Source organism: Ictidomys tridecemlineatus, chromosome 7 (genome assembly GCF_052094955.1).
Source record: "Ictidomys tridecemlineatus isolate mIctTri1 chromosome 7, mIctTri1.hap1, whole genome shotgun sequence".
Lineage (NCBI taxonomy): Eukaryota > Metazoa > Chordata > Mammalia > Rodentia > Sciuridae > Ictidomys > Ictidomys tridecemlineatus.
In genome coordinates this window covers 29917666-29932319 of record NC_135483.1, presented here as the reverse complement: position 1 = coordinate 29932319, position 14654 = coordinate 29917666, and the positions used below count along the sequence as shown (strand labels likewise).

The 14654-nt window shown below is 35.6% G+C and overlaps 1 protein-coding gene across 3 annotated transcripts in view; it reads right to left on the bottom strand.

Moving 5' to 3' along the window:
• The window catches only part of Angpt1 (angiopoietin 1), a 223852-nt gene that overhangs the window by 8725 nt on the left and 200473 nt on the right, over positions 1-14654 (bottom strand). For 2 of the 3 annotated variants that reach the window (XM_005316250.5, XM_005316251.5), the window contains exon 8: positions 4374-4504. The exons of the other annotated variant lie outside the window; for it this stretch is intronic. In XM_005316250.5, the coding sequence (XP_005316307.1) occupies positions 4374-4504 (131 nt within the window). The remainder of the gene's footprint in view (positions 1-4373; positions 4505-14654) is intronic. 3 annotated transcript variants of the gene reach the window in all.

Here is a 14654-nt window from a genome sequence, read left to right as displayed (position 1 = left end):
TTTGGAAGATTTATCCAGTGATGAAAGAAGTGTGTTAAAGTCACTCAACATTATTGTGTTGTGGTCAATTAGACCTTGAACTTGAGAAGAATTTGTTTGATGAACAAAGCTGCACCATTGTTTGGGGCATATATATTTATGATTGTTATGTCTTGTTGGTGTATGGCTCTCTTGAGCAGTATGTAATGTCCATCTTACTCCTTTTGATTAACTTTGGCTTGAAGTCTACTTTATTTGATATGAGGATGGAAAACCTTGCTTGCTTCCACAGTCAAAAATAAACAAATAAATAAATAGTAGGAAAAAACTGTTAAATTTTTCGTGAAATTGATTATTTTCTTTGGACTGGGAGTGAGGTGCACAATAGGAACTCTCCTGAGAGACTTAAAGAAATATTTCCCTACAATTACCTTATAAATATGTTTCTCCCACTACAGAAATATACAGATTTGCAGTAGCATCCTTTATAAAGGGGGAAACTTAAGGAGAAACTTCACGAATTTTCCTGAGGTCAACAGTAATCACATAATACAGACATTTCTGGCTTATAAATATATGCTGACAAATCATCTCTGTTTAATGGTTAGTTAGGAGGTCATTTCCATAGAAAATGTGTGTGGCGATTTTGACCTTGAAATATATGCTCTAGTACAATAAGAAATGTGTAATGAGACATAAAAGTTTTTCAATATTTAAATTGGATAGAGAAATTGCTGGCTTGCTGGTAAGGTGGGGATAAGTATGAACACTTCTGGGAAAAAGGGTGTAAAACATTGTGGTATCTATTTCTATTGATGCAAATGTCAGATGCTTTCTCAGCCCACTCATTGTGTCTCCTTTCAACCAACAATGTTGAGTAATATGGATTACCACCTAGGCACTAAAAAATAATATCCCTTGTTCCCCCACCAACAGTGTCAATGAATATATGGAATGATAGAATTCAGAAACAGACCAAAAACCTGGGAGCTATTTTTACTAGACTCACAATTACAAGAAAGTGTATAAATAAACTCTGTCAAATAAATAGCTCTCTATTTTCTTATTACAGATGTCCATCACTACAAAGGAACAACCCTTTCTACTACTTATTCTAGCTTTGGACCCCCTCAACTTTCTACCTAAAGTCTCTTCCCTCTTCCCCAAATAATTCTACCACATGGCATATTTTATCCACAGAACTTGTTATGATTCGAAATGGAGTCATCTATTATTAACTCTTTTGTTGACAATCTCAAAGAAGATTAGCTCTATTCTGTCCTGTTCTTTCATCTAATTGTAGTTGATCTCCTTAATAGAACTTATTTAAAAATACATCATATTGGTAGGAAAAAGACTTTGGGATGTTAGAAAAGAAGAAGACACAAAGATTAAGATGCTCCACCTTGTGTCTAGCTGAAATACCATCTGCTTTTAATTAAGCCTATCTTCTATTTTTCACTCTTTTTAACAGATAAAGGTAACAATGATACTATGTGCTCCAACTAAACTCCCTCCTGTACTGGAAAAAAATTTATGTAAGATAGTGCAAAATAAACCTTACTATACCCTCAGTTCCTTTTAGAAGGAAAATATACAAATAAAGAAGATAGAAGAAAACTTTGATGATGACAAGTCATTGAGTTATTGGTCTCAAACAGTCTGAAGTCTACGGCTTAAAAGAGACTATTTTAAATAAAACACTTTTTTTTTAATAAAGAAAGGAATAGTCATTAGACAATGAGAATGGTTGTAAGGGAAAATCTGACAGTGGATGGCAGGGAGTAGCAGCTAACTAAGACCTAAGTTCCAGGCAAGACTCCAGGTACTTGGACTGTCACTGACATTCATCCTTATGTTTTCCAGTTCTCAGCTATCTAAATTTCACATTTTAGCTTTTCAGAGTGAATGGTTTTGCAAGACCTGGAGTCTTTCAGAAGGATATTTGATAGGGTAATGGCATTTATTACAAAAACACATTTACTTAGACTATTCCAGCCCAAGCAATAAGTGGAAATTTTTTTCTCCCCAACATATGTGTTTATTGGTGGCTAAGAAGCAGGTCCAAGAATGATTATGGATGAAAGAACATGACAAAGTTCTATCATGTGAAGCAGAAATAAAAATCATAAATCTAAGCAATGAAGTGTTCTCGACAACCAATGAGATGCATACTCCTCTTTGTTTTGCTCCATATTTTCATTATTATGACAGGAATATGAACGTACTGGAATGTTCTTTTAAGAACACACATTTGAAAGATTTTACTGTCGGTCTTTCATGTAACTTTATTTATTTGGAAGAAAAAATTATCTGTAAAAATAGAGTGGTGAAAATTAAGTGTATTTCAATATTAAAATGGGCAGGAAAATGGAAAATCCAAGTCCTTTTGTCTTTGTATAAAGCTGCTGAAAACTTCGTATATGGGATCAGGAAGGTAATGAAAAGAAATATTTCTTTGGAGAAAATGTTCAAGACCTGTGGGTACTATTTAAAAGAAATTTCCTAGATTTGCAATAACCATATTTTATGGGGGGTACGGTCACAAAGACATATAAGAAATTTTTAAATATTTGATGAGTTTGAATATGATCTCCAAATGACGTACCTGAAGCTTAAGTAGAAGGATGTGATAGAAGCAGAATCATAATGGCTTATCTTTGATAATATGGAGGCTGGTTTCATAATGAAAAGATTTCAACATAGGTGGAAGGGATGGAGGTCAATAGCCTATGATTTGGTTGTGGTAGTAATGAAGGGGTTGGAGATAGAGAGGAAGATGGGAAGATTATGCTAAAATCTTCCTTCCACAGCTTTCCATGTTCTATTATCTGATGAGTGAAAATTTTAACCTAATGGTTCAATTCATTAGATTTAAAATTTGAAAGTTATTTGAGAGTTACAGATAGTTACTCATTCACTCACGCACCATATTTACTCTTGAGTTCCTATATATGTATCACATCCTCTGTGCAGATGTTAAGGATAGAAGGTTGAAACAGGATTGACTTTCATATTCCTTTGTACAAACTAGAGATGAGAATTTCCTTGCTGGTCTCAAAGTTGGATTGGAGTTTAAGGAAGATAGAACAACATTTGCAATGACATATAATAATATGCAACTAAAAGAGCAGAAAGGTAGTGTTTGGGGAGGAAAATAGTAGATTTCAACTTTTATCCTCATTAGGATGAAAATGTTTTGTTCTACAAAGACACAAAAAGAGTATCAGAATAGTAGAGGGTGGCATTGCTTGCTTTCCATTAAGAGACAAAAGGAACACCAAAATTGTGAGAAAAGAAACAATAAAACAGGGTTTTCCTTTATAATATTATTTGGCACCAATCCCTTGCCAGAGCTTACACCATTTGTGAGCAACATCACTTACCAATGGGTTTTAGATTAGTGTTTCTTAGAATGTAATCAGCCATATATCAACTTCACAGATTTTTCTATATCCATTTATACCTAGAACTAATATTTAACTAATACTTTTTGTTGAAATCAATGATCTATTAATCATGCAATATCATGAGTGCACTTTAAAATGCAAAATTTATAGCATCCCTTTAAAAAGAAATCAGTAGTAACACTTGATTTAATACATGCTAGATATAAAATATAATAAAATTAAAACAAAATAGCATTATTTGATTCTAGGTAGGTTCCATTGCCTACCAATGTCTCTGAGAAGAAGGGCAAGGCTCTGGTCTTTCTTGGATAAGACGACTGTTTAGTAAGTGCTAGAGAAAAGTTACAGACATTCTAGCACCAAATTGAGAATTTGTCTTTGGCACAATCAGAAGACTGAAAAAATATTGAAAAGGTACAAGAAAGGATTAACTTTCTTACTTAAAGAAAAAATATTATTTCATAGTATACCCTATACTAGCTAAAATATGTTGTAAAGGACTATCACATAATGGAAAACCTTGGTATAGCTGGTCTGAATCTTCTAACTTCGGGTTTAATTATGATTCCTTTTTTGTTGTTGTTGTTTTATTTTAACAAAATATTCAATGAACTCTACTACACAATTGTACAGCATTGGGTAAGAGGCAATTATTCTATATGCTGTATTCCTAAATTGTTGTTCTTTTCAGTATAGGTATCATGAAGACTCTTTGCAAGGTAGAATAGCTGGGATTTCAAGAAGCTAAAGAATATATTGAGAACCAAGCTCAGCACACTCCCACTACAGATATTATAGGAGGAGGCAAATCTCTAAATATGCTAGAAATGTCTTGCACAAGAACCCAGGATAAATTAGAAGGCAGAACAAGGGACTTGCTCTTAAGTTTCCTGACCAGAAGATCATACCCTTTTCTCATAGATAAGAAACTTGAAGCCTCAGACCAGCAAAATACAGCTTAGAGCATGGCCCCATAGGACTCACCTCCTGTTAGCATGAGGGCACATTTGCACATACAGTTGTCATTATCAGCATCTTTAGTGCTGAAATCAGCACCGTGCAAGATCAGGCTGCTCTGTTTTCCTGCTGTCCCAGTGTGACCCTTTAAATATAACCTGAAGTTAAAAAAAAAAGAGAGAGAGAAAAGAAAGATCAGCCATTCTACAGAATAACAGAGCCCAAAAGAGTGAGTGACTCATTCTGTTATAACTTTTTCATTATTTTCTTCCTTCTTTGAAATCAACCCTTCCAATAAATCACTCTCTAAACCAAAAAAAAAAAAAAGAAAAAAAAAAAGGAGGGGAGAAGTAGGAAAGATTTCAAATTACAAATAGGTAAAAGTCTATGGCTTGTATACTTGTGTTTATTTCATTATGCACACAAAAACTCATATGGTTCTCTTATAATTGAGGATTCATGAAAAGAGCATGTGTTTATTTTAATTTTATTATTATAGGTATCATTTAAAAAAAGTTTCTTTAAGAGTGTAAATAAGAAAAAAAAAGAGTGTCAATAAGCATATCACTCCATTGATCTCTAGTATCACTGTTATGCTAAAGAGTGGTAAGTATCATTGATAAAAGACTTGTTCTGGCTAGGCACTCTGCTAAATGATTTTTAGCTGTTAATTTAATTTTTATAGGTTTTTTTCAGGGAGGGCAGAGGGATACCACATTTTTGTATTTGGAGGAATGATATAAACTAAAGAACGTCAGTAGATGTTTTGATACAACTTATAGAAAAGGCAAATGCAGTCCCAATCTACATGCAATGCTTGGTGACCAGGGAAGTCACTCAAGGCTTGAGGAGAAGTTGGCCTAAGGCTGGGTTCTCCTTATCACTATCTCCTAGGGTGTGCTTATCAAAGAGATATTCTGCCATGCCAGACCAGGACCTCCGTCTTACTTAACATGGACATGGTGACCCAATTCTTTGATGGATTTCATCTGCTCATTCAGATCATGCACCTCCATGATGTCACAGGTGTTTCGGTGGCCAGTTTGTCCAGGTCCAAGGTACCCTCCACTGCCTCCAACCTGCTCTCCAAGTTCTGAGGGCCTGGTCCTTCTATCTCCTGAAGGAAGACCTGGCCAGTCCCTCAATCCTGCGACTCCCTCAGCTTCTCAGCACGTTCCCTCTCCTCCTGAGACTGATGAAGAAAACATTTGGTGCAGATCTTCAAAGCCACATGTAGTAGGACAAGTAGAAGTACGTGTAGTAGGTACAGGTAGAAGGTGGAGAGCTCCAGGTTATCAGGCAGTGGTTTGGGAGTCTTGGGACCTGGTGGGAGTCCCTTGTCTTAGTCTCCAGGGAGATGTACAAAACTGGGTGGGGGGTCCTTCGGGTGCTTGGAGGTGGTGGCTGGGATGGGAGAGGTTACCAGGGAATGAGTTTAATACAGGTTCCTTTTGAGCACAAGTGAAGCAGGATACCACAGGATACAGCCAGGGATGTGTCACTAGCATGGCCATTTTGCAAGGGCTTATCGAGGCTAAGCCAGATGAATGGGATTCAGTTGTACTTGACTGTAAACCCAAGCTCTTTATTCAACCTCTGTACAACTGTTTGCTGAGCTCATACCATATACCCTACATTATTCTAAGCATTTAAGATACATCAGCAAACAAACAAAAACAAAAAAATTCATGCCTTTGAGAGACTTGTATTCTAGTTGTATCCCTAACTTAACTTCAAGATCCCAACTGATAATCTTAAATGTGGCATTCTCTGGGAAACTTATTCTCCAGAAATATTTCTTATATAAAATTAGTAGTAAGATCAGTGGCCCTTGAACAGTTGTACGCATAGCAAATCACCTGATCTTTGATATAAGTGTGTATTCACTAGGCCCATAACTTGTGTTTTCAATGAGCATCTCGGATTGCACTTTGCAGAATAAGGATTACATTTTGAAGCATGTTGTCCTAGAACTTGAACTAAAGGACAAATCATTGTAGTTGCCTCATGTAGGTTTTTGTTTGATGTCTGCTCATTTCCTGCTGATCCTACATGCTGTTTCTTGCCCTGAGCCATGTAGTATTTTGAGCAAATTTGAATTTGTCCATGTCCTCCAATGACTTCTCAGAGTTCAGAGGAACTAAGCTGCAGTTGTCCGCATTGACTGATACTTGCAGTCTTTTCTGTGTGAGACTATTCCCCTCTCTAACCCTGCATAAAGTGCTCTTCTGTACCAACAGAGGGTTATCACTAAAATCACGTAGCAATATTCCCTTCAAGTCCATGTCCATCTCTACTTCTGTGCCTGAGTCTTTTTTAAGAATCTTATCTGTCCGCAGCTAATGGGTGATTAACATTACTATATGAATAAGAAACTTCTAGGATGTAGGCCATCTCTGACCAAGGCATTACATTATTATTAAACAAGCATAATAAATATTGATTACTGTTTGGAAATGCATATTTGTTTGATTTGTGTTTGCATGCAGTTATATGTCCCATTATTCTGTGATGTTTGGTATTTTTAACAAAAATATTTAGTGCTTTTGTACACTAAGTATTTTTGTGCATTTGTACAAAGTATTTTATAAACATTCTGCAGAGATTTTTAAGTCTGGGGAAAATACATATTATCCCAATCAGGTTTTGTTGATGTCAATGATTAATAGAACAGTAGTACAAATAACAGTAACAGCAGTACAAATAACTTCCAATGCTGAATTATCACATAAAGGTCTCTATTGTAAAACTCTAAGAGGCAAGCTAAAAGTTACAGATGTGTGTGTGTGTGTGTGTGTGCATGTGTGAGAGAGAGAGAGTGTGTGTTTGTGCATGTGTATGTGTGTGTGTATGTGTGTGTATGTGTGTGTGTGTGTGTGTGTCTGTGTGTGTGCGCTTCAGCTTCAGCAGAAGTGGGCTTCACTGGAGGAGAGTAAGCTCCAGTTCCCCATTAAGATTCCTGGAGAAGTTTCTACTTTCCAGATCTGGTCTGAAGTTAAATTTGCTCACTTTATCTTAGAGTTCCTCAGCCCCTCACACACACACACACTTGTAAAATCACCAATGACTTTTGTCAGGTCACCATTTGTAGCCAAAGTATGAGTACCTTAGGGACCCAGTGCCTGATCTCCTTAGACTTTTACACACAAAGCCAAATTATAACCAGAAAGTTGCTTATTTGGTGAATACAGAGTTACAGTCACCGGACTCTGAATGAATCCAAAATTAAGTAGCTGAGTCTCTGGTGACCTGAGATCTCCTGCTGCCCTGGGACTGGCTGAATTTAGTGTTCAGGTGTTCTTCCAAGAACTCTGTTGATCTCAGCTGTGCTTTTGGCTCCTGTGGTTTGTGGTGGACTTCCTTCCTTATTAAATCACTACCATTTCCCCTGCAGAGGTGTAAGCTTACTAATAATGGAGGCAGACTTTATGGTAAAGAGTGATGTAGTGTAGCACCTTTTGCAGGTAATTTAGCAAAGGTAGTTCCATTGATTATAATTGGATGGCTAGCACATGCTGGATATATTTTATATTTTTATCCTTTCTCATGAAGTTTACAGCACAAGTATCATAATTTATAATTGTTCCTTTGTGTAACCTAGGCAATACAAATATGCAATTGCATAAATCTGAGAAGCAAAGCAAAGAAAATCATAAAAGTAGAATTGCTGGATCTACAGTAATTCTATTTTTATTTTTTTTTAGGAACCTCTATACAACTTTCTAAAATAGATATACTAATTGACGTTGACACAAGAGTATACAAGTTTTCCCTCAAATCAGTATGTCAAAGAGATATCTGTACTCTCATGTTAATTTCAGAATTATTCATAATAACCAAGATATGGAAGCAACATAAGTATCCTTCAGTTTTTGAGTGGATAAAGAAAAGGTGGTGTATAGACATAATAGAATACTATACAGCCTTCCAAAAGGAAGCAAACTCTCTTTTTTGCAACAAGTTTGATCTAATTGTACGTCATTATAATAAGTGAAATAAATTAGGTGCAGAAGGACAAGTACTGTTATGAACTCACATGTGGACTCTATAAAAGATAATTTTATTTATAGAAACAAAAGTGGAAAGGTGCCTACTAAAAATTAGGGGAAGGAAATAAGATAGGATAAAGGAAGATGTTCATCAAAAGATACAAAGTTTCAACTAGACTGATGAAATATGTTTCAGTAATCTATACACTAGATCACTAAGATTTTAATGAACTTACCCTGAATGTTGACCACAATTAGTAATAATGTATAACTCAAAATAGCCAAAAGAGTAGATTATTTTAAACATTCTCAACACACACATACAACAGTTGATGGAGTAATGGATATATTAATTAATTTGATTTTGAATCTTTACATAATCTATACATAGATCAAAACATCACATTGTACCCAATAAATATGCACAATTAGTATTTCTCAGTTAATAAAATAAATATAAGGAAAACAATAAAAATAAAAAGGAAAGCGTTAATCAGGGGGAATAAATCAACCCAAAAATCTTATCAAGTATAACTATTCTTGACATATATATTTTTAGTCTTTTCCTTGATTTTCCTCTTCAAACATAATGTTATTTCTTTTAAGTATACGTACAATGCTTAAACACATTCTTCTAAAAATTTCAGCACTGTGAATACAATTGTACTCACAGCCCCACCTTATCTCTCTCTAGGGATAATCTCTAATATCAGTTTTGTTCACTTCAAAGTCATTTGCCCTCTTGTATAAAAACAAATTGAAATAGAATTTCAATTATACTTTACATTATATTTTACAGATTATTTTCCTATGCAATTGAGTGACCTTTTTTCAGGTTATCAACTATTCTCCAAAATCATTTGGAAGTTGTCATATGAATATAGCATCAGTTGTCATATTTTTAAGAGTGACTTCATGCATCTCTCAGTACATATGCTGGTGTATACATCAAGTTTGACAATACAACCTACCACATATCAGTCTTTTCGATGCTGTGTATTAGGATCTGTGAGCAAAGAGATCTTTGCCCATATCCATTTGATTAAGAGTTGAAGGTAAGTCTTCTTGTCCTTCCAGTTCCTGTGGGTGACTACAGAAGTCTTTCAACTTGTCTCCCTGCCTGGGGTCTCACTCTTTCTCCTTCTCACCCCTAAAATCCATGCTCCATGTGGCTCTGTGTTCCTCATCATTCCTCTGCTCCTGTTAAAATCCCTCCGTTGCTCCCTGAACACTCAAAGGCTAGAGTCTAAATTCTTTATGGTGGTTTAGAAGGCCTTGGTAGTCTAGGCCTTTTCTAATGTCTACTTAAACCCACGTCCTCACCAATTGCATCTCTTATTTCCTGCATTCAGGAATAGTGCTCCAGCCTTACTCAAGCATTTCCTCCCTCAAAGTGACAAAGACTTTGCACATTTGCAAGTCTGTCTTCTTTTCCTGGTGGGACCTTGTTGGTTTTGAATAGTTGCTGAACTCCTATTCAGCCTCTAAGATTCATTTCACCTATAGCCTCAAAGAGTGTCACAGTTTATCTTTTCACTTATGTATCCCATAATAAATTGTGAGCTCCTTGAGGCATAAACCGTGTCTTACCATCTTTGAATCACCAAAATCTATAACAGTGCCAGAAATGAAGAACCCAATACTCATTAAATAAATGGATGATGGGTTTGCTCAGTAATTAATTTTCAGTAGGATCATTATAGCAAGTAAAAATAACTCAAATATCAATAATCCTTATAACCAAAAAATATCTCACCCATGTTTTCAGAAAGAAAGTTTTACATCTCTTTCAGCTGATTACTCAAGATTAGTAGTTAGGTTTCTACTTCCTTGCCTAATACATACATCTGTGTGTTGACATGTATTCATGTGTGTGCATCCTAAAATACTCCTCCCTACTCTCCTTCCAATTGTTTTTGTTTTCATTTTCTCATAAACTTGGGAATATAAAAACATGATTGATATATTATACATATAGAATTAAGAAGAAAAGGCTATGTCTTCTCTTTAGTTCTCACATTTTATCAAATGCTTTATTTGTATTGTGTGCGTACCCAGCTGACAGGAGGAAACGAATTCAAAATCAAACCATAGGAAAGATAAATGCTTCAGTTAAAGTCATTTTGAGAAAGAAAAGGGAAAAGTCTGATTAGACGTGAAAATACTTCCTAAAGGTCCTGTTCAGATCACAAATCACTGAATCAAGAAGCAGAGGTAGAGAAGACGCCCAAGGTGTATAACGTAAACACGGGGACCTACTGGTTGGAATGAATTGAAAGTAGAAGACACTGATGATATCTTAAAGAATAGTGGCTATTTCACTGTGCAAGACTGAGGAAGTTAGTAACTTACTTAAAGTAGCATCTATCCTTAGCATGTCACAGAATAGTGTCTTAGGTTCTTCTAAAGAAGACACACACCTCCTGGGTAGTCATTCTCTTGCACTGGGAGATAGAGATGGAATTTCATAAAATTAATTTCTCCTCAACATTATTTTAAGAAATGTATGAGTGAGGAAAACCATAAAGATTCTGGGAGAAACCGTAGTCAAGGAGAGGCCCTCTGTGCAGGGAAGGGGGCTATTCTTTCTTGACATTTATCTGGCCAGTGCAGAGTCACAACTGCTGACCCAAAGCCAACACCTTTAGCTGGCTGTTTGATAAAGCACACTAAGGGCTGGTTGCTCATTAATGTCATGTATTTTTTGTAACAAGACAAGAAAACTACTTTGAAGTTCACAAAAATGTTTCTTTGTAATAGTGGTTCTGGCTGGTCTCTTAAATCGTCAAATATAACTACTTATGGCTTTCTCCATCTAGTTTATAGTTGTTCCAAATGGACCTTCACTTTCCAAAAGAAAGTCAATACACAGAAGGGCCCAGACTGGCTTTGCATCTGACTATAGTGAAAGGGGACTTGGCGTGTGAATCATTAGAGTGAATACTTCCTCCAAAATAACAGCTTGGGAATCCTGCACATTTATTTCTGCATTCAGCCAGTGTAGATATGGTCAGCATGAAGGATGATATGTTAGGCAATTAAACAAAATGTTCCTCTAGAGCAAAACATTTGGCTTAGAGACAAAAATAAGGAAGCTGTGGGGGTAAGAACTCAACAACAAAAACAAAGACACAAGTATACTCCAAGAATACAATTAGATGTGACCCAAAGGCAGCTGGGGCAGAATCATGGCATTAATCCTCTTCAATGTGTGTTTTTCCTAATTGACACACATAAAAAAAAAAACCGAGTGCTTTTGGGCCAATGACTATAAAGAATGTCAGTATTTTGATTTTTTAAATTAGTATCTGATGGAAAATGAGCCAGATGGATGCCTAGTGAAATTGGTCACGGTTTTCTAGTCATCCTGATGAAAGATGTAGTCACTCTTTCCCTTCTCCTTCAGAAATGTCCATAACTAAGTCACTAACTCATATTTCCTAATGAATGTCGGACCAGAGTGCCTTCTATTATGGAAGGACAGGCTTCAATATATTCCAGTATGTCATATAAGGGTTTCTGGAACATTCTTTTCTTTAAAATAGGGAGCCCAAGCTCAGGGATCCAGTTTTCACTAATTTTGTCTATCTAAGGGACTGCCCCTTTCCCTGCATTTTTACATCTCTACTGTGTTAAGGGAAGCAAGAGTCTCTTTCACTGTCTAAGGCAGGGGAATTATATATATGACAATTTGAAGTGTAACCTCGACTCTTAATAGTAGACACAATCTCAGATATTTGAACTTCAAGGTCTTAGGTACTCACAAGCCCAGTAGATTTTTATTTTGGCTCTGAGTTCTCTACTCCCTGCCACCATCTGGAACTACTTTGTCTTCCTCACAATTACTTGAAGAAAATGCAAAATGACCCCCATGGTTCTCTTTCAGAACCTGGTAGCAATGACTCAGTGTGACAGAGTTTCAGGACATAACTTTGACTCCTGTGGCTGCTCCAGGACTGTCTCTGCTTTAACCACCCTCCCCCACTACACCCCATAGAAAGGGCCCTCAGGGCACCATCAGCAAAGGGGGCTGTCAGAGCTTGTCTGTTAGCGTGGAGTTTAAATGACACAGGTGGCGTCTTTTGCTGAAAACAGAGATGGCATCTCTCTTGTCAATTACAGAGAGCAAACAGTGTTTGTCTTACTGTACACTTGGGGGAGAAAAGGCATTTGGCATGATGAAGATACCATTGGGAGGTAGTCAAATGCTTAGAATTGTAGAGAAAAAGGTAAAGTAAAAATCTAGCAGATTCTATATGATATGTCAAGATCAATGTAATGTTTTGAGCAACTAATAAATTTCTGATGTTTAAAAAAAACTAGCAGATTCTAAACTGTTCAAATTTTTCAGGAGAGGAGATTCATTTGGAAGCTGTGGAGGGTGTAAACATTTAGAAAAGGATGAGAAGGACTTTCGCAACAAGTAATTGTGAAATTCAGAACACAGCTAAATTTTGAGGTTATCTAACATGAAGAAAAGGTAAGAAAGAAAAGAGATTCCATCAGTTTTCTGAAGGTGTTGGGAGCACCAAGTGAAAAGCAGACAATGCACTTACTTAGAGATACTAACAACCTAAGATAGTATATTTTCATTTCCTTTTTTTTCATCATTAGTATTTGAGACTAAAATTCATCAATTTTTACAAAAAAAATATTTTAAAAATACAGAGTTCAAATAATTGAGGAGGCTAAACTCAGCATACCATGATCACAGTGGATATTACTAATACTGGAAGCCTTAGATAAAGGAAAGAATATGAATTCAGTATTATTACTAGCATAGTAAAATTTTATCTAGCTAAATAATATTTTCTATTTTTTCACAATAACATCTACAAGGTGACATTTTATCTTCTCATGCATTATTATCCAAGAATATCCTGTTCTTATAAATAACCTGAGATTTACTGAACCATCCTTTCTCCCTATCTCCCTGCTTCTTTTGGGGCACATCTCATTTTGTCTACTCTAGTATTATAATGTCTTTATAATAATGCAACGCAATGGTATCTTCCTCACCAGACTGTAACCTCCTGACAGAATTATTCATGTCCTAGCCATTTTCGTAAACTTTATATGCTATACATGCAGCAAGTGTTCTATAAATGTTTATTGAATCAATTATGAACTAAGAGTACAAATAATTTAAGAGATGGTTTGTATGTAGAAACATTTTAACACTAACAATGCAATTACCTTTTAGAATTCAAGTCCCACTGGTATTATTTTTCTTGATTTGAGATTTGTCCACTGTGAATGAATTGTTGTCTGTTCTAGTCATATTGGGGCTCTGTTATAATGAATATGAATTAGCGTGCAGCTTCCAATAGACAAAAGCTTGATAAAAACAACTCATAAGTACTGGAGTCCAAATGAGAAATGAGACCATCATGTTTTAAAAAAGAACCTGTAACTATAAAAGTGTCTATTCTATTGGATGACTTCCTCTGGAGCCCAGTCATTCCACTTTGGAATCTGTTGCAAAAGTTTTATGTTCTTTGTTGGAGGATAGAAGTTTTGTGTTTCAATGTTGAATCTGGTACTGTTCTCTCTAGTGGAAGAGGCTAAACTCAGCAATACCATACACTTTTTTCACATATTGGAAATATATTCTGTAACTCAGCTGTCTACAATTAAGTAGATTTACCTGTTATCAAGAGCCTATCAATGGATATGTTAGAAATGATAAGAAAATACAAGAAGAAAAGTCAGTGTACTTGAAAAAGTACAAAAATACAAGTCCAAGACAAATTGTTGCATGACAATCATCCACATGCATCATTATAAATCTATAAGGAAAAGCAAAAGCTAAAACAAGGAATTGATAAGGGTTAGTTTGACTAAGAATTAAAGATACGATAGAGATATGAAAACTAAAGATCCAGCAGATAAAGGTGTTTCAGTACAAAATAAGTATAAATGAAAGAAATAATTGACAATAAAGTCATTGACTAAAGTTCTTGATTCTTTCATTCATCTAGCTCACACACACCAAGTAAATAAATAAACCATTAACTTACAAAGTGCAGCAGGTGCCATGTACACCTATATCTGGAATTATAATAGGACATAATAAAGCTTGAAGCTCAGTCCTCTGAGTTTGCAATCTAGCTCTTATCCTTTCTAATTCTCATTTGCCTCATCTGTAAAATGCCTCTAACAACAGTAATGTCCCCCTGTATTATTATGGATATTATATGAGATAATACATATAAGTCTTTAAAAGGACTGCTGCATGTAGGCAGAGTAAGTACTTAAATATTCATTAAAAAATCAAACAACTGAAATTTCCCTCATCAATAAGGAAAATGTGGATCAG